At 39.2% G+C, this 20,486-nt stretch overlaps 1 protein-coding gene across 1 annotated transcript in view; it reads left to right on the forward strand.

Moving 5' to 3' along the window:
• Positions 1-20,486, forward strand: part of nampt1 (nicotinamide phosphoribosyltransferase 1) — a 34,474-nt gene that overhangs the window by 1,065 nt on the left and 12,923 nt on the right. The window contains exons 2-7 of the mRNA XM_052029967.1: positions 3,411-3,567; positions 10,587-10,690; positions 14,085-14,213; positions 14,373-14,531; positions 15,839-15,975; positions 17,360-17,585. Coding sequence (XP_051885927.1) covers positions 3,411-3,567; positions 10,587-10,690; positions 14,085-14,213; positions 14,373-14,531; positions 15,839-15,975; positions 17,360-17,585 — 912 coding nt within the window. The remainder of the gene's footprint in view (positions 1-3,410; positions 3,568-10,586; positions 10,691-14,084; positions 14,214-14,372; positions 14,532-15,838; positions 15,976-17,359; positions 17,586-20,486) is intronic.

Below are 20,486 nucleotides of genomic sequence, written 5' to 3' on the forward strand. Positions count from 1 at the left end.
TCTAATTAAAATTACATAATTTACCACGAGGAGGCAGTATTGCTCCGGTTTATTTAGCAAAATTAAATTACCGTGCCATTAATCATTAGGGGTTTACTTGACTTCCTGTTATAGTCGGGGTGGAAGTCAAACATTCAGAAAAATATTAATTTGTCATGAACTTTATGGTTGCATTGCGTTTGGTTTGAAATGCATTATTTTTACAGTGTAAAATGTTTCCCCAGTCCACTAAAAAAAATTTCTTCGTTGTTAATTGCCTTGAAGCTATTCATTTACACGTGTTTTTTTATGTAAAACCTACTGTGATTCTCACATAGAATATAAAATATAGAATATAAAAAGTGAATTGTATAGCCACTCTTCAAAAACCAAAAAGAGCCTACTGCTAAACTGTTTTCATGCTTTTCTTTTGAAATTATTGAATATATTCAAGGCTAAGAGACATTTCTGGTCTATGGGAGGGTTCAGAGTTATGGGGAAACTGAAAGGAATATGGAGCTGAGGCCAAGATCAAGTCGGCCATGATTTTACAGAATGGTGAAGGAGTCCTGTTATTTCTTGTGTTCTTTGAATGTTTGCTCAACGTTCCGAGATGTATTGCTAACAAGTGTGGCAATTTTCAGTAGTAGTCTTATTGGTTCCCCAAACTATTAGCCTTCTTAATTATCATCAGTTTCCTGCATGTTTGACTCTGGTATTAGATGTGGACTGCTGCAAAAACTGAATTGTTTGAAATTTTCATAGCTAGGTTTATCACCACCTAAAGGTGCATTTACACCAAAAAAGACACTTAACTTGACTTTCAACTCCTACTCTGGGGAGGATGGTTTTTAAAAAAATGTTCAAACTGTTACTAGCAGTTTCTTAAGTTGTTGTTTCTTCACCAGATATTTATTTTTGGTGGTGTAGAAAGAATGGAGTGGGTATCATTGAGAGCCAACTTGACCTTCTGCATATCTGAATCAAAATTCTGATAACTGCTCACTTGAAAATAAATGTTTCTTCAAGGACTTTAATAGACTGGTAAACATTCAATATTGTTACGTAAGAACTGACAGTTTAAGTTGGAACTTGCATGTATCTCGCTTCCTCTACTCCCTCGAATAAAATTATTATCAGGTGTGAAAACTGTTAGATTGGTTCCTGATGATGTATGTGAAGTTGAGGAAATCATTCATATCCTTGTAAAGAACACAAGCCATTTTGGGCTGATTTAATACATTACAATTTCAACCAGCTGAGAGACTTTATGCAGCTGAGGAAAGCTGTTGCTGTGTGTTCTCCTTGAACAGATGCCATAAACTTCTCTCAGGGTCCTCTGGTGACTTGCAAATCAGTGCTTGGGAAGGATCCCACATTTTCCAAGAACTATTTTTAGTTGAAATGCCACTTTTGGAGCTACCTGCCATTGCATCTCTTTTTTTTCTCTAGATATTGGGTGAAAAATATGAGGTCTCCAGGGAGTGTGCCAGTAAGAAATATTTCCAGATAGGAGTACGGCAAATCTTTTAGAGGTTCATTCTTTTTGTATTCGATATATTTTAGAAAAAAAGCCAGTGGGTAAATGATTTTTGGCAGTCTTGCTTGAATCTTCCATCTGAAGGGGCAGTTTTGATTCTTAAGTGCAAGGAAGTACCAGGAGTTCCACAGGGAATAAGTTCAACATTCCTGTCTCTGGCACTTAAGTGAATCTAGGGACACTGGGTCCTTTAACTTGACTGAAGAGGAATAGCAGCAAGAAAGTAAGAGAATTATTAATGACAGAATGTAGTTATATTTTCAAATATTTGTTTCTGTTAATTTTACCACTTTGTGTAATAGGTATTGACAGGTTTGACACTTTTGAAAATTGGTTAATCCAGTGGTGGTGAGATTTGTTCTTGCCTCCCTCCCCCATCGTGATGAATTGCATCATTACAAGACCCAGCCACTGCACTGAACTTTCTATTCACGAGTTGGCAAGTTCAGAAGTGCAAATTGATAGTGGTGGATCCTGAAAGGTAACATCTTGCATGCCATGCAGGTCATTGAGGAGCTGGCAGCAAATTCTGACCTATAAATATGACTCTGAATTGTCTACCTAACTTCTCGAGGCAATATTAGAAAAAGCCAGCAATTCTCTGCAATCTTCTAAGAAAATCACAAGTTCATTGTGAGTGAAATACAGCCTGTTGTTTTTTTAAAAGTTTATACTTCTGAAATTTATCCAAACTACATCTAAGCTATTGATTTGAATGTTTAAGGACCTACTTGATTTGAAAAGAAATGTAGTTGGCTGAGGAACAGAACAAGTCTCAAAACACATTGGTTCCTCCAAGATTATCACTTCTGAATCATTGGCTTTTGTGTTGCTTTTGTGATTTGTTGACTATTGTCCATCTGTCACCTACTATTTGCTGGGTGATTGCACTAAACTTGTGTTTTAATCATTGGATCTGTTCAACATGAATAGCCTGCCAAACATTCCCTATTGGGTCAGATGATATTTCTTGGAATTGTGACCATGCAAATCATGTCTTGTTGATCTTGCACATTAGCTCAAAGGGATCCTTTCTGGTTGACCAAATAGACCCAGAATTTACCACTTAGTCAAGAAACAGCGATACCAAATGAAGACTTGTATTGGTTTGACTTGTTAAATATCAGGTGTGTAAAATCTAGTTCATAGAATTGCGAGGATGCCTGAAGCCAAAAAAAACATGCTGCAAGCCAATTTTGTTCCTGGTCCTAAAAACGTGGTTATTGGGGAGCATAGGTTTTGCTAAATACATTCCACTCTCGGATGGGTATTGCAGTGCAGAGAGTGCTCAGCAAAACGCATGTTCCTGATGGATGAATATTGCTGTGACTGAGTTTAAGCAAATTTTTCATTTGAACATAGAAATTGGATGCAGGATTTGGCCATTTGGATCTTGAGCTTGCTTCACCATTACATGGCTGATTGTCTGTCTCAATACCACATTCCCACTCTCCCAGCCATGTCCACTGATACCTCATTCCTGCTGCCGCTAATTATCTGCATGTTTTCTATATTCCAGAATAGGTCATTATTCTACATGTTCACACCAAATTAGGCATTATTTGCAAAATAAGTTTTTACCTAGAATTAGCACATGGTTACCATTATTTTGTTCTAATTAAACCTTGGCCTGAGGTTGAAGGAGCTGCTGGTGATTGTGAACTTTGCTTCAGTTTATTTTTAGCATCTGTTATGTTTTAGATTTGAAGTATAATTTGAAATTGTATGGGATGATACCTCTGAATCCAAAGATGTTCCTAACCAGGGAGAGTACGTATGTAATGTTTCTTGTTTTAATTTAGTAAAAGTAATCAGTTTTATTGACTATCAATTTGTTTTCTTAATTTCAAGATGTGCTGTATTTATTATCTTTCATTTTATCCATTCAAAGGTGACTCACTATCAGCAATATCCACCCAATACAAGCAAGGTCTATTCTTACTTTGAATGTCGTGAAAAGAGGACAGAAAATAACAAATCCAACAAGGTGCAATATGATGAAACTGTGTTCTATGGTTTGCAGTATATTCTGAAGAAATATTTAGCAGGTACGGTTTTTGAAGTATGATCTTCTTAAATTGGTCAAGTATAATTTTAAGCTGTATTTGTATTTGAACCTGTTACTTGGTAGGATTCTATGGGACCTGACTATATTTTCCAGTTTGGGTCAGATTAGCAAGCTTCAGATTTCGATTGGTTGTACAGTAGCACAGGTATTATAGCCACAGCTTCACAGTGCCAGAGACCTGTCTTTGTGGAGTTTGCATGCTCTCCCTGTGACCGTGGGTTTCCTCCAGAGAGTCTCAGCCCGAAAAGTCCATTCTGACCTGATGATTTTCTTGATCAATTTGATGGACTTGCATTGTATGCTTTCCCATAAATGACAATGTTTTCTCTCTATCTGCTCTAACCAAACTGTTTTCATCATCTTAAAGACCTCTACCAGGTCACCGCTCAGTTTCCTTTTTTTGTTTAGAAAGAAACCCCATCTGTTCAGCTTGTTGCATTGACATTGGCGAGGCTGTATTGCAGCCTGTAAAAGGGAAGTGTATCTTTGACCTAACTTATAGATAGGCATAACTGTAGAAGTATGGAACACTGGAAGCTGCTGTCTGATTTGCTGTGTTACAATAAGTACTCGGAGTACTGCCATTATTCTCTGTACAAGATCTGAAGCACTGTTTGTCCTTTACACCTTATTACCCACTTCTGCCTTGAATTTTAAACAGCAGAACCCATGCTCTCCTCGGCACTTGCTGTTGTTTCCAATTTGATGTCTTATCCCTTTACATATTTTGTGAACTCAATGGTCCCCACAGACACATCCACTGAGGCCAAAGAGCTTCGAATTATCCAAATGTTCATGACTGTTTCCTTTTTCAAGCACTTTTCAAACACCTTGATCAGTTTTGCACTGCTGCTTGAATTTGGCTGTTTCATGAACATTAGGTGTACTCCTGGTATAGCAAGACCAGGACACTTCAGAATGATTCAAGATGTAAACATGCGCATTCTGGATGAGGTAGATTAGTTCTGTTGTTACATGATTTGCCAATGGTTAATATGTAGACATAACAAGTAATTAGGAAAGCTAATGGAATGAATCATTTATTGCAGGAGAATTGAAGGGAGGTTGTATTTCAGATATATTGGGCATTGGTCATAGCACGTCTAGAGTATTGTGGACAGAATTGGTCTCCTGAGTTAAGAAGGATGCTAACGCATTGGAAGCAGCTTAGAAAAGGTTACTAAGCTAATGCCTGGAATGGTGGGTTGCCTTTTTGAGGAGAGGTTGGACAGCTAGATTTGTATCTCTGGGAGTTCAGAAGAGTGAGAGAGTGTTTGATTACAACATGTAAGATCGTGAGGGGCCTTGATAAAGTGGATGTGAAGAGATTATTCCTCTGGCGGGAGAATGCAGAAACATTGTTTTGAAAATGGGGTTGCGCATTTAAGATAAGACGAAGTATTTTCTGAGGGTTGACGGTACTTGGAACTACCTTCCTCAAAGGTTGGTGGAAGCATAATCTGAATATTTTTCAGGTAGATAGGTTCTTGAAGGGCAGGGGGTGAAATGTTCCTGTGGGTAGACAAATGCAGAATTCTTGCAGTTTGGGCTAGAGAATTCCCAAGATTTTTGGCCCTCAAAAGTAATTTACTGTCATTTCCATCTGTTGTGTGAAATCGTTCTTTTCTGTCTTAAGGATCAAGGACTCCGGACACGAGCTTTGTAGACCAAAACTAGTTTAATCACAAAGGCAAACGCGGGACGGAATGGATGGGAACAGACACATGCTCACTCACGCACAGGATACCACGAACACGAGAGGGGAATCGCAACTGGGGTAAAATACACTCTCACACACACACACACTGATACAAACAAGCACACAATAACAATGTACAACTTCAGGATATAACACTTCAATGCCTGGCCCACACTAGCATTGGCCCTTAACGCTCCCTGAGTCTGCGTGAAATGCTCCCTGACCATGTGGTGATGCACTCTTCTCAATGATCTCTGCAGCGTTGTCTCACTTCTCCTGTGGTCGTCAAAGAGGAAGGGCTAGCGGATGCAGCCCTTTTTATGGTGCTAGGAGGCTGGGTGGAGCCTCACTGTTGTGATTTAAACGAGCCAATGGTGTGGGAGTCAAAGACAAAGGTTCCTGCCACAGCCAATGATCAGGCAGGTTCAGAGACAAAGGGTACTGGTCAGGCAAGTTCAGAGGCAAAGGGTACTCTCACACCTGAGGGGTGGGTGGAGCCGCACCTTGATTAACCGTAGTATCACTTCCGATCAGAGGAGCAATGCTGTCCTCCGGTCAGCGGGGGGGGGGGGGGGGGGGGGGGGGGTCAGTGTCGTTACTGTCACGTGGCAGCCATGTGGATTTCTCACAACACCATCTTAACTTTTGTTGGAAAATTTCCCTAATTATTGTTTATCTTTCCCCACAAGAAGTTGCATCCTACCTGTATTTACCCTGACAAACCCTCTCAGAGCCTTCAGATTGTATCTTTTTAAACTCCAGTGAGTTTCGATCACATCTGCTCAACCCTTCCTTACAAGATAAATCCTTTGTGACAAGAATCAACCTCATGAACCTTCTCAGAACTGCTTCCAAATGCAAGTGTGGCCTTGTCTAAGGGAGGGGACAAACCATCTGTACGGCTCCCTTTGTGTTCTGTCCAAAACTGTCACATGTCTTTTCGACTTGGGTACCCAATGCAATAAAGGCCAATGTTCCATTTGCCACCTTAATTACTTGTCACACCCATATACTGCCTTTGAGTTTCATGTATGAGGACAGTAGTACTGTACTTCCTTTTCATAGAAACAGTATTTTGATTTTTTTAATCTCATTTGGATAAACCCATATTTGGATAAACCCACATTATACTTCATTTGCCAAATATCTACCTGTTCATGCAGTTTGTATCTTATTGCAGACTCTGCTGCATCCTCTCAGCTTGTTTTTCCTCCAGTCCTTCTCAGCAAATTTAGTTGCATCTCGCCAATCTGAAAATGACCCATTAATACTACCTGGTTTTGTTAACCAGTCCTCTATTCATGCCCCTTGTGCCATAAGCTCTTGTTTTCTACAGTGACCTTTTGTGATCCTTTACTGAATGCCTTTTGGAAATCTGGAACACACATCTGTAGTTTCTCCTTTATCCACCCTATTGTTTGCATCTTCAAAGACTTTTAATTTGTCAAACACTACTTTCCTTCTATAAAACCAATTAGACCTTGCTTGATTGTTTGGATTTTCTGAATGTCCTGTTATGACTTGTTTTATGTTGAACTCGTTATTTCTCACTGAGTTGTTTGGCTAAGTGGTTTATAATTTCTTGCTCCCTGTCTCCCTCCATTCTTGAACAGGGTGTTGCACTTAGTTTTTCAAATTGCTGAGACATTTGCTGAGTCTCCAGAATGTCCATTATCCAATACATCATAAATCAGCTGGTGGTCATACTCTGAGGACTTTCAAATTAGAAGTAGACCACTCTGCCTTCAAGCCTGTTTTTCCATTAAATTTGATCACAGCTGAACTGATTGTAACTCAGCTCCGTATCTCTCTCTACCACAGTAATCTTTTACCCCCTGCTTGTATCAATCTTCCTCTGCCTTAAAAATCCTCAACTCTGCTTCTACTCCCCTTTTTGAGGAAGAGCTTCAAAGACCCGTGACCCTCAAAAAAGAATTATCTCCTTTCCATCTAACATTGACAAACCCATTTGAACATAGAACACTACAGCACAGTACAGGCCCTTCGGCCCACAATGTTGTGCCGACATTCTATCCTGCTCTAAGATCTATCTAACCCTTCGTAGAACACTACAGCACAGTACAGGCGCATTTCACCAACTAACCATGTGCACCTTACCCTGTCCTCTGCGTGAGAGGTACTGGCTCGACTATTCAGCATAGCTCCTTACTCCAGTGGAACAACAGGCTGAAGGAAAGGTAGTACAAGAATGGGTCTGGTCTCTGTTCCAAATTAGCTCAGAAGGAACAAAAAACAAACTGCTGGAGGAACTGGATGAAGGGTCACGACCCGAAACGTCAACTGGCCATTTCCCTCCACAGATGCTGCCCGACCCGCTGAGCTCTGCCAGCAGTTTTTTTTTGCTCCAGATTCCAGCAGTTGTGGTCTCCTGTGTTTCTAGCCTAGAAGGAACTTTCTTGGTCCAGCAGGAGGGAGATGGGGAGCAGCAGAAGACACGAGAGACTGCAGCTACTGGAAATCTGGAGCAAAAATGCTGGAGGAACTCAGCAGGTCAGGCAGCGGTTACAGAGGGAAATGAACAGTCGATGTTTCGGGCCGAGACCCTTCATCAGGACTTCATTAGATTGGGAGCAGGCCATATAATTGGAGTGCTAGTTTAACCTTCTGTCTGGCATATTGCAGTCTTCTGGACTCTATATCGATTTCTCCAATTTTAGGTAACTCATTTTTCTTTCCGTCTGCATATGAACTGGCCACTTCTGCCTGTCAATTTTGGCTCAGTTTTCCTCTTTCTATTAGTATAGTCTGGACTCTGGGCATGTCCCACAACCCTGCCATGAGCAACACCTAACACAGACAAGAAAGCATTGTGGGCTTCTAACTACCACCTTAAGCCATTTGGTTTTAATTCTACCCATTCCTCCCTAACCTTCTCTGCTACTGAAAAATAACTTGTCTTTTCTCTTTCCAGTTCTGACAAAACATTTAGAATCTGAAACATTAACAATTCCTCCTTCTACAGATGCTGCCTGACCCACTAAGTATTTCCAGCATCTTGTGTTTTTATTTCAGATTTCCCACATCTGCAGGTTTATTGATTCTGGTTTAATTCCCATTGAATTTCTTTTGATTCACTTTGCAAAATGCTGAATTTTTGGTAATGGAGTCGATCAGCAAGGATTAGTGCATTTATATATAAAGAGCCGGCCCAATCTGACCTGAGCCCAAGGAGTTTTTTATATATTGGACCTGAACCCATAACACATAGTCAAGTCCTGTGGGCTCAGATCAGGTATGCAGACTCGAATCTACACCTAGTAAATGACGGAAAGGACTACTAGGTGCCGGAAAAGATATTTCCACTTGTGGGATAATCTGGAACTGTAGTGACCAATGGTTCCAGGTTATCCCTCGGTGGAAATATCTTTTCCACGTCCACCTGTCAAGACCCCTCAGGATCTGGTGTCTCAATCGGATCCCCTCTTACTGTTCTAAACTCCACAGCTACAAGCCCAGCCAGTCCAACCTTTCCTCATAAGACATCTCACCAATTCCAAGATTAGTTTTGTAAACCTCTGAATTGCTTTCAATGCATATTAATAACTTTTAAGCAGACCAATACTGTTCACAGTACTCCAGATGGAATCTTGTCAATGCTCAAAACCACTTACTTCTGTATTTAATCCCCCGAGCAATAAGTGATAATGTTGTTAGCTTTCCTAATTACTGTTGTCCCTGCACTCTAGCCTTTTGCAAATCATCACTAAGACACCCAGATTCTTCACCACCACCCCCTCCCGCCATTTTTAGAGCTTAACATTCTCACACTATTTAGATGATATGAGCTGTTTTGTTTTTCAGAAAGTTTAGCAATCATACCTTTGATCCCACCACTAAGTCATTGATATAAATGGTAAAATGTTGATGACCCAGTCCAAATATCTGCAGTGCATTACATCTTGTTAACTGGAAAAGACCCATTTATGCCTAGTGTTTCCTGTTAGCCTATCTTCTATGTACACCAGTTTGTTATCTGCTGCACTATTAGCTTTTATTTTCTTTGACGAAGCACCTAATCAGATGCCTTCTGGAAGTCCTCCATTTCCCTTGATCCACAGCATATGTTGGTACTTTCAAATAACTCTTTATAAACTGGTGAAGCATGATTTCCCTTTCACAAAACTGTGCTTACATTTGTAAATTTTTTCTGTATCCTGATATCAAGTCTTTGGTTATAGTTTCCAACATTTTCCTAATGACAGCTGTGAAGCCAATTGGCATGTAGTTTCCTGCTTTCTTTTTTTGAGGAGGGGGGCGGGAGTTACATTTGCTATTTTGAAATCTAATGGAACCCTCTGTGGTAAAAAATAAAGCCAACACATTAACCATCTCACAAGCCATTTTTAAGAATCAAGGATAAAGTACATCAGGACTCTGGCTTGTCAGCCTGCAGCACCAACAAGTTTACTCAGTACCACTTCCCTGATGGTTGCAATTTTCTTGAATTCCTTCCCCACCCCACCTCCAGTTGCCAGTTTTACAGTAATTTCTGGGATATTACCTGTGTTATGGAGACTGCAAAATGCCTGTTTAGTTTGCCTACCACTGCCATTATCATTCTGTTCAATCTTCTGGCCTGCACTAATTTTTGCGCAAAAGTATACTTTTACTTTATCCAATAATTTTTTTAAACGTGGTGCATTGATTACGATAGTTACTTTCCAACAAAAATTCCATGTATTTGGAATGATCTCCTTAAATTATGCCATTGCATCTTGACTGACTGATCCTTCAACTTAGCAGTTCACTTAAGCTAACTTTGCTTTCATGTCCTCAAAATTGCCCCTATTTAAGTTTAAAATTCTAAACTTTTCTGTCTTTAGTCCTATCAATGTGGTTCATAACTTCTCTCAAGTGCTTGTTTTAAGTTTCTTTCTTCTTTGTGGCTTCTGACTATTTTCCTGGAATGATTTTAATGTCTCATGTCTTGAATATTGATTCAAATTTTGTGTGTAATGTTGATTTTGAATGAGTAACTTGAACTGGAATATTTGCTAATGATTCTGATAAAGTATGATTAATATGTTGTTTAATTAATTTCCTGTTAATTACAGTAAAGTATTTAATTATTTTACTAAGCAGATAACACTTGGAATAAAATGGCTTGGTAATTATAATAAACCACTGTGCTAAAGGATCTTTTTTTGGAAATGAATGCTTTTTCTGTACAGCAATGTTTTTGAAGGTTTGATCTAAGCAGCTTTACGACAAGTACAATGGAAATCTCAAACTTGGATCAATCTCTACATGAAAATGCTTTCGTCTAAATTTTTTAACAGGTAAAGTTGTAACAAAGGAAAAAATTCAAGAGGCCAAAGAGGTCTACAGAGAACATTTTCAACATGATGTATTTAATGAGAGTGGCTGGAATTATATCCTTGAGGTGGGTAATTCAAGAGTACCTGTGTAGTGTCAAGAGACAATTTTGTTTCAGCAATCTTTTAGTTGTTGATTCTTCACCCTTCTTCTCGCCCTACTCCACCACACGCACACACCTCTGTACCTTAAATCATTTAATTACTGCTAGGATACTACTTTTGTCCATTGTTCAGATTGCATTATTTTACATGAGCCTTGGTAAACATCCCAGACTCTTTGATAAAATGAAACTTAACAACATTAACAATCCATTTCTGGATAATCTTTCTTGATAGTAGTTGGGTTCAATGGTATGAAAAAGTTCTGGTTCACCCTAGTATGTACATTGTTAAACTGGCTGCTGAAGTCATTGCACACTTGCTGTCTTGTTTAATATTGGGTATTTCTGCCCAGAATAGGGACTCTTCCTTGCTGATTTTCACTGTATAAAAAGGCTATTTTTGCAAGTACTATTTCTCAGCAGCATTGTATAGATCCTTGATGTTTATTTTATGGGTTTTCCCTGCTAGGAAAAAAGTTTACTGTTGTTCGTGAGGAAGTGTCAAAGAATGGACTTTCAACATAAAACTTCTCAATCAGCAGATGGAAATGATTTCAAGGGGAAGTGAATTAAGTTCTTAGAAAATGCTCTGTCAGTTATGCAAGACTTGGATTTACTTTTCAATAAAGAAGACTTGCACTTTTCATGATCTTGAATATTCCAAAGCTGTTCAGGTCATAAAAACCAGACATACTTACTAATTTTTCAGTTGGTGTAAAATGGGATACTAGGGATAATTCTCCTGCTCTTAAAATATGACACAAAAGTGGGCTGTTTGTGCCAGTCAGATAACAGCTTTGCCATCTAACTCCATCTTCCAACACATGGACCGTAATCCTACAAATCACTGGTCTTCAAGTAAACATTCAATTACTTTTAAGTATGAGAGGGGTGGGGGGGGGGGGGGGGGTGGTTTCTGCCTTGCTCTCCTTTCTGAATGGGAAAACAAGATTCCTTATTTCCTCCAAATCCTCCTACCAGTTACTTTAAATCCATTGTCCCCTGGTTTTGATTCTTCGCATAATTTTTTACATTTTCACCAAGACTCCCCTCAGCCTCCTTTTTCAACTCAAACATATTATTCTTTCCTGTTTTTCACTCTTGGAAACATCTTGTAATTCTCTTCTGCACCCTCCAATGTAGTTAGCCTAAATCTCCTGCTCTTGCATCTCAGCTAATAAACAAAAGCAACTCACTTGGCACTTTAATTTCTTTATTCCATTTGTTCTTCCATAAGGATCTTCAGCTATACAGTTTAAAGTTTCTTGGTTCTTTCACACCATTCAGTATACAATAAATGGCAGAATATTCTTTTGCTTTGTTGCATCACCCAAAATTCATTACCCCGTACTTGAGATTAAATTTCATTTTCCACTCTCCTGACAAACAATTTGCATCTTTCTGCAATGTCAAGGTTTCCACCTTACACAAATTGGCTGCAACGTTGACAGTATAATCTCATTGTGGTGGCATGGATCTTTTATTCAGCTGAGAGGACAAATGGAGTCTTAAGTTTGAAGATGTATTTTGTCAGTCTAGATTTTATGCTCAACCCTGAAACCCAGACCCTTCTGACTTTAGAGGGAAGAGTGCGACTAAATGAGTCACTGCTGATACCTGAAAATAACAGTGTTACTGAAATAGTTTCAAATGACTTGTTCCTGTGCATTATAGTTTTGAGCTGTTTATTCTTTTGGCTTCTGCAAAATGTTGTTCATTTAAGTTGAGGGATAAATATTGGCCAGGACACCTATCCCTAATGTATGGAGATTGCCAAGGTTCAATTAAGGGATCAGATGGGACATCAGTTCAACATCTGATCCAAAAATAAATGCCCTCAGAGGAGCGGCATTAAAGCTATGGACACACTTAGAACACTACATGCAGTGATTGGAATCAATCTTCAATGCAGTTTTCATGGTAAAACGTTAGCACAAGCACAGGATATAAACAGAATTTAAAGTCATAGGAACATGAGAAGTATAAGCAGATGTAGGCTGTTATTTCTCTGCACTCCTCCACCATTCAGAATAATCATGAGATAATCCTTTATCTTATCGTCCCATTCCTGCTCCAATACTATCATTCTTTGATTATCTTTTAATATCCAAAAATCAGTTGATCTGTCTTGACTGAGTCCCACATGCCTACTGGGTTCTTCTCGTCTCAGTTCTAAATGACTGGTCCCCTTACTTTGAGGCTGTGACCCCTGGTTCTGGATACCCCAGTTCAGGGGAATATCATCTTGCCTCTGCGGCCTTGAACTCCATAATAATTTTGTACGTTTCAGTGAGATTATGTTATTAGAATCATGGAGTAATTCAGCATGGAAACAGGCCCTTCAGTCCAACTTGTCCATGCCGATTAAGATGCCCATCTAAGCTAGTCCCATTTGGCCCATATCCCTCTAAACATTTCCTATCCATGTACCTGGGACTCCAGAGAATATAGGCCAAGTTTACTTAATCCGTCCTTTATGACAACCCCACCATCAATCTGGGGAGCCATTGCTGTACTCCTGTTTCCTTCATTCCTTCCTTCTTTGGGCAGTGTATTTAAATCCTTTGGTAATAAAGGCAACATACTGTTTGCCTTCATAATTGCCTGTGGTACCCGCACGTTAACCTTCAGTGATTTGTGTGCACGACACCCAGGTCTCTCTGTGCACCATGACCTTTTAATCACTCTGCTTCCCGAAATAGAATTTTTTTTTAAAGTTTGGTGAACACAGTTCTTTCAATATAGAGAAGTATTTTGGGGGGGGGGGGTGGTGTTGGGGTGGGTAATGAGCTATGTTGTGTAAGAGACATGTGAAACCATGGGTGACATTGGGAAGATATTTTTGAAATGGGGAAACAATAGTTTAAGAACACTGAAAATGGAGATTAGGGGTGTTGCAAAGTTTGGCAAACAGTTTCTTTGTTTGAGGGAACTGAATGGCACTGGTTTCCAAAGAGGACAATGGGCTTCAGGGAGAACCAAATATTCTACCAGTTTTTGTTTTAATGGGGTGTAAGAAAGAAAGTTTGGTCATTGGCACTTTACTGCAGCTTCCAAAGGTGATATCTCAGTGAAGAAACTGAAATTTTTTAACCAAAGTGTTTTTTTTCCACTTCTTCGTGTCAAGGCAAATTTTCAGACGTTACATCTTCAGTTTTAATTTTGGTTGTTTAGCTTCTGTAGGTCAGTAAATGAAATGATGTTGCTAATGAAACAAAATATATTTGGCATGTTAGAGAACATGGACAGCTTTTTCCATAATGTTTCCAACAGTGTATTAAAATAATGTGCTAAATTTGGATTGTATTTAAAAAATGCTGATATCTTGTTACTTTTCGCTTTTGATTCTCCATTATAGAAACATGATGGTCACCTTCCAATAGAAATAAAGGCTGTTCCTGAAGGAAGTGTCATTCCCCGGGGGAACGTTCTCTTTACAGTTGAAAATACAGACCCAGAGTGTTATTGGCTAACTAATTGGGTTGAGGTATGTGTGCAGTTTTTGTTGCTTTTTCAGACTGAAAAATATTTGAGGAATATCCAGCTTCCGGATTTTTGTGATGTTACCTTAATTGTACTGTATTTTGTTTGCACACAAAACATTCTTTTGGGAGAAGTAAACTTGCATTTTCCCTTTGGTTTCCAGACTAGCCTTGTTCAAACTTGGTATCCAATTTCTGTGGCTACCAATTCCAGAGAGCAGAAGAAAATTTTGGCCAAGTATTTAATGCAGACTGCTGGTAATTTAGATGGACTGGAGTACAAGCTTCATGACTTTGGCTATCGAGGGGTTTCCTCTCAAGAGGTAAGAACTTTGTTTTTCTCATAGAATTGGAACTGAATAACCAGAGGCTTGGCCAAGATATCAGCCAGATTAGCAAAATGCTTGAGGTTTTAAGTTCGTAAGTTTTTGCCATTTAACATTTATTACCAAAGAATGAATTGTGGTGCCTTGGACTTGTAACATAATATACCAAAGTTAGCCAATTGATGCGTCTTGTTTATGTTAGTGCTTTGGTAGTTTTAATTGCTCCCAGTCACCTGCTGTTTCCCATAATAATGCAGTCTTTCCCTTGAGTATTTGATCATCTCTTGAATGTTACTGTTTGTATTGAATTGGCTTCTACATCCTCGTATTACATTGTTCTAGAGTTGGGTACGGGATTTTAAGGAGAGACATAGTTAGGATCAGAGTCTCATAGCAAATTATGGCCTTCCTTACTCATGCTGAAAGATAACGTGACCAGGACACAGAGACTCCAAATAAAGCCAAATTTAATTAATTAAAAGTAAATATTTCCCATATTCAAAGGTAGACTATGCTGATATTATCATTTTTAAAATAAGAATGTAAGAAGCAGAACAGTTCAGCCCATTGAACCTGTTCTGCCATTCGGAAAAGATCATTGCTGATGATCTACCTCAATGCCATTTTCCTGTCCCCATATCTCATGAGTCCTCCAACATCCAGGAATCTATCGATCACTAAATTAGCTGAAAATTGAGTGCAATTAAAGACTAAACCTGCACATCACTCTGAGGTGGAGAATTCCAAAGATTCACTACCCCTTTATAGAAGTTTTCCTCATTCCAGACTTTAATGCACTCTTTATTTTGAAACTGACTCCCTAGTTCAAAATTACTTGGCAAAAGACAGCCTCCTTGGATCTGCCGTGTTGAGCCTCTTAAGAATTTTTGTATATTTTAGTGAAGTTGCTGCTCATTCTGTACTCTAGAAAATAGTGTTCTATCTCTCCTTGTATTACAGACCCACTCTCTCAGGAACCAGTCTGCTACATTCCCTCAATGACAACTATATCCTTTTTTTGAGTAAGGAGTCCAAAATTGCACATGGTACACTGAGGCCCATCATAATAGCATGAAGATATCTTTCCTGTTGTATTCAAATCCTCTCGCAATAAAGGTCAACAGACCATTTTATCTGTTGCACCTGCATGTTATCTTTCAGTGACTACTGCACAAGGACACACAGGTTCTTTTAAAGTATCAAATATTCCCCACTCTCACCATTTAAACATTCTAAAGCAAGAGTTACATTTTGTGTGCTTCAGTATATTTGCCCGGGTGTCATAATAGATGTTCTCCTTTTAGACAGCAGGAATAGGGGCGTCTGCTCATCTGGTAAACTTCAAAGGAACTGACACAGTTGCAGGAATCACAGTAATCAAGAAGTATTATGGAACAAAGGACTCCATGCCGGGCTTTTCAGTGCCAGCAGCAGAACACAGGTAGGCACGTGGATAATTGAACTTAATTTTGTACAGTAAATGTTTTATAACATGTTATGAAGGAAATCTTGGAAAGTGTTTGAAATGTAACTTTGAATGTGGGTATTATGTGGGGAAAGATTACTTATTAAACCTAATATCATCCTGCATCAAAGTGAATGTTAATATTTGTGGCCACCAACTCATCATTTGAATTTTGAAACAATACTTGTACTCAAGCCAAATCTTATTTTATTAGTTTTTAAATTCTGGTTTGTCAGTCTATTTTGAATTTTCATTCATGTTCCAATTGCAAAACTCAGTCTTATCCCTCTGGGAGCAGAGATGAGTTCTTAATTATGCCCTTTGAATGTACATTGGTCATTTCTGAGAATATTGTTGTACAGGTATTTATATTCTCCGTGTTGTATCAGCCAGATATGGTATCAATCTCAACAGCACTCTGTTTAGGAAATTGGTATTTTGACCACTTTTTATAATTTGCTTCTTACTGAAAGTTCTGTCAATTTATCCAATAAAATTCTTCTGGATTTGGAATTCATTTTTTGCTTTCACATAATTTGTTTGTATTATTGGCTTGCCTTCTTCCTGCATATATTGTGAAGAGCTAAAGTTTTGTATAGTACCTTTTTATGTTGCATTCAAGATGTCCTTAAGCACTTCACAAATAATGAAATAATCCTAAACCACATTCACAACTGTGATGTAGAGAATATGGCAGACAATTTATGCCCAGTAAGTTCGCATAAACACCACAAACAGTGGTGTGATGATGACTAAATGATCTGCAAGTAATGTTGAATTGAGGCAGAAATACCAGATACCAGGAATAAGTGGTGCCATATGATTTTTTTCTGTGTTCAGCTGAGAGCATAAAGCAGTCAATTTTAGATAAAATTGTATGAGATCATCAAAAAGAAGGCACCCCCATTATACAGGAGTGTCAGCATTGATATTTGTGGTTAAATCTCTGGATTAGGGCTTGAAAGCACTACTTGCTGATTGGATGACTATTACCAGCTGAATCAAAACATACCTGTTGTTGCCGAAATCCTTATGTATGTTCCATGTGTCATAATTTTGAGGGGTTAGTTTTTTAACTGAATTCTGATAAAACTAAGTGAATCTTGAATTTAAGTAAAGGCCAAATTTACTTGCAAGTAATTCTGACAGAAAAGTAATTCAGCTGTGCTCAGAAATTATTTTTTAATTTGTGTATTCTAAAGCCAAGGCTAAATTTTGTCCAGTTCTTTTTGTTTTTCTTTGTATGTCATAAAATTGATTTTAGCTATAGGTTCTTGATGGTTATCAGTTTATAGTTGTATACCTGTCTATCATTTGGGTTGCTTCTTGAATAGTTTCTATATTTCCTTTCTATGAGCAGTACAATTACAGCATGGGGAAAAGACTGTGAAAAAGATGCCTTTGAACACATAATGAAGAAGTTTTCTACTGTGCCTGTATCAATTGTCAGTGACAGTTATGATATATATAATGCTTGTGAAAAAATCTGGGGTGAGGACTTAAGAGGTTTGATAGAAGGAAGGAGTCCTGAAGCTCCACTCATTATTCGGCCAGATTCAGGAAATCCACTTGATACAGTTTTACAGGTAACTTGTTTCTCTTCTTAGAATGTAGTTCCTAGTTTAGAGGTATTTATGTTTTGAATATCTTCTGAAAAATTTGTTGCTAAAATTACAAACCATACATCAGAAGTGTATAAGAAAAATTGTGAAAGCACACATTGAATACATGTGTGTGGGAACTGAAATGGTAAAATAAAACACTATATTGCAAAACTCTGATAATCTGGCACCCTTGGGACTTTGTTAGTGATGGACTGGCAGATTTTCTGGACTATTGGATGTTACTCATAATATGTGAACATACTTTTTTTGCATGTTATACAGTAATATAATTTTTTGAGTGAACCCGTGAATTTAAAAGGAGTGGGAAACGTACAAGTTCTCCAGACCCGGGTTCTGGTTGCAGACCTACCCATGTTCCTGATCCCTGGTGTTTCAGGCCCCAACTCTGCCTCAGATGTGGTCCATTGTCTGGGTCGGGGCTGTAGCAGCACACTGACCTCCAGCTCTGGCCACATGTCCTGCTTGCATTCTGGACCCCTGCCTCACATTCTGGACTAATGAGTGAGCCAATTGCCAGATCATCAGAATTTCTGACTAAAGGGAGATTATTGGAGTTTTACTGTAGCTTGTATTTAGAAATATAATTTATATATTTGGTCTTTATAAGAATTTTATTCGATCTTGTTCACTTTGGTTGACAAGGCTCCACCTGCTGTTTGACTAGTTCCAATTGCTTTTTAATATTTGTTTCAGTAAGCAGACTGCTGCTTTGTATGCTGTAGAATTGAAACAGAAAGTAAGCCAGAACTGTGCACTTACAAAGCAGTTGAGATTTGTTTTCCTCTTGAGTACTAAAATGCTTGCTAATACACTCATTTCAGTTTAAGATGGGAGTACTCAAAGGAAACTTTCTGACTTGATGGTAGTTGTAAGGGTTTCCAAGATTGGCAAATTCTGCATCCACATGGAAACAGTCATTGAGCAACACAGGATGGAAACTGGCCCTTCAGCCCAACTCATCCATGCTGACCAAGTTGTCCAAATGAGCTGGTGCCATTTGCCTGTTTTTAAGATCATAAGACATAGGAGCACAATTAGGCCATTCGGCCCATCGAGTCTGCTCCACCATTTGATCATGGCTGATTTATTTCCCCCCCTCAACCCCATTCTTCTGCCTTCTCCCCGTAACCTTTGACGCCCTTACTAATCAAGAACCTGTCAAGCTCCACCTTAAATATACCCAATGACTTGGCCTCCACAGCCATCTGTGGCAATGAATTCCACAGATTCACCACCCTCTAGCTTAAGAAATTTCTCCTCTGCAGGAATTCTGAAGGAATGTCCTTCTATTCTGAGGCTGTGCCCTCTGGTCCTAGACTCTCCCACTACTGGAAACATCCTCTCCGCATGCATTCTATCCAGGCCTTTCAATAAGATCCCCCTTCATCCTTCTAGACTCCAGCAAGTACAGGCCCAGAGCCATCAAATGCTCCTCATATGCTAACCCTTTTATCCCTGGAACCATTCTCGTAAACCTCTGGACTCTCTCCAATGCCAGTGTATCCTTCCTTAGATTTGGCATATTGTGAGGCCCAAAACTGCTTACAATATGCCAAATGTGATCTGACCAATGCTTTATAAAGTCTCAGCAGTACATCCTTGCTTTTATATTTCTAGTCCTCTTGAAATGAATGCTAACATTGCATTTGCCTTCCTTACTACCGACTCAACCTGCAAATTAACCTTGAGGGAATCCTGCACTCCCAAGTCCTTTTGCACCTCCAATTTCTGAATTCACTCCCCATTTAGAAAATAGTCTATGCCTTTATTCCTTCTACCAAAGTGCATGACCATACACTTCCCTACACTGTATTCCATCTGCCATTTCTTTGCCCTTTCTCCCAACCTGTCCCAAGTCCTTGTACAGACTCGATGCTTCCTCAAAACTACTTGCCCCTCCACTTATCTTTGTATCATCGGCAAACTTGGCCAGAAAGTCATCAATTCCGCCATCCAGATCATTAACATATAAACGTGAAAAGTAGTGGACCCAACACCAACCCCTACAGAACACCACTAGTCACTGGCAATCAACCAGAAAAGGCCCCCTTTATTCCCACTCCTTGCCTTCTCCCAGTCAGCCAATCTTCTATTCATGCTAGTACCTTTCCTGTAATACCATGGGCTCCTATCTTGTTTAGCGCCTTGTCAAAGGCCTTCTGAAAATCCAAGTAAACAACGTCCACTGACTCTCCTTTGCTATCTTGCCTGTTACTTTCTCAAAGAATTCCAGTTTTTGGCCCGTATCCCTCTAAACCTTTCCTATCCATGTAACTGTACAAATGCCTTTTAAATGTCATAATTGTACCTGCTTCTGCCTTTCTCTGGCTGCTCATTTCACATACCCACCACCCTCTGTGTGGTGGGGGAGGGAAAAAATTGCCCCTTGGGTCTCTTTTTAAATCTTCCTCCTCTCTCCTTAAACCTTTGCCCTCCAATTTTGGACTCACTGCTCTGGAGGTAAAGACTTTGGCTATTCACCTTATCTATGCCCCTCTATAAATCTCTATAAGGTCACCCCTCAGCCTCCTGTGCCCCAGAGGGAAAAAAGACCTGGCCTTTCCAGCCTCTCCTTGAAACCGAAGCCCTCCAGTCCCAGTAACATCTTCACAAATCCTTTTTGCACCCACTCCAGTTTAATAATAAGGTTCCTACAGCAGGGCGACCAGAACTGTGTGAAATACTCCATGTGTGGCAAACCAACATCCGTAATAATGAGGCTTGAGATTTAAAAGGAAAGTACTTGAATATTCAAAAATTCCTTGATGTATTTCAAGAGGAAATGAAATTGACATTTGAGGTATACCCTTCGTATGAGGTCAGAGGCTGCAACCAACATGTCAGAACAGGACTTGTGATTGG

The sequence above is a fragment of the Pristis pectinata genome, chromosome 15 (genome assembly GCF_009764475.1).
Source record: "Pristis pectinata isolate sPriPec2 chromosome 15, sPriPec2.1.pri, whole genome shotgun sequence".
NCBI classification, from domain to species: domain Eukaryota; kingdom Metazoa; phylum Chordata; class Chondrichthyes; order Rhinopristiformes; family Pristidae; genus Pristis; species Pristis pectinata.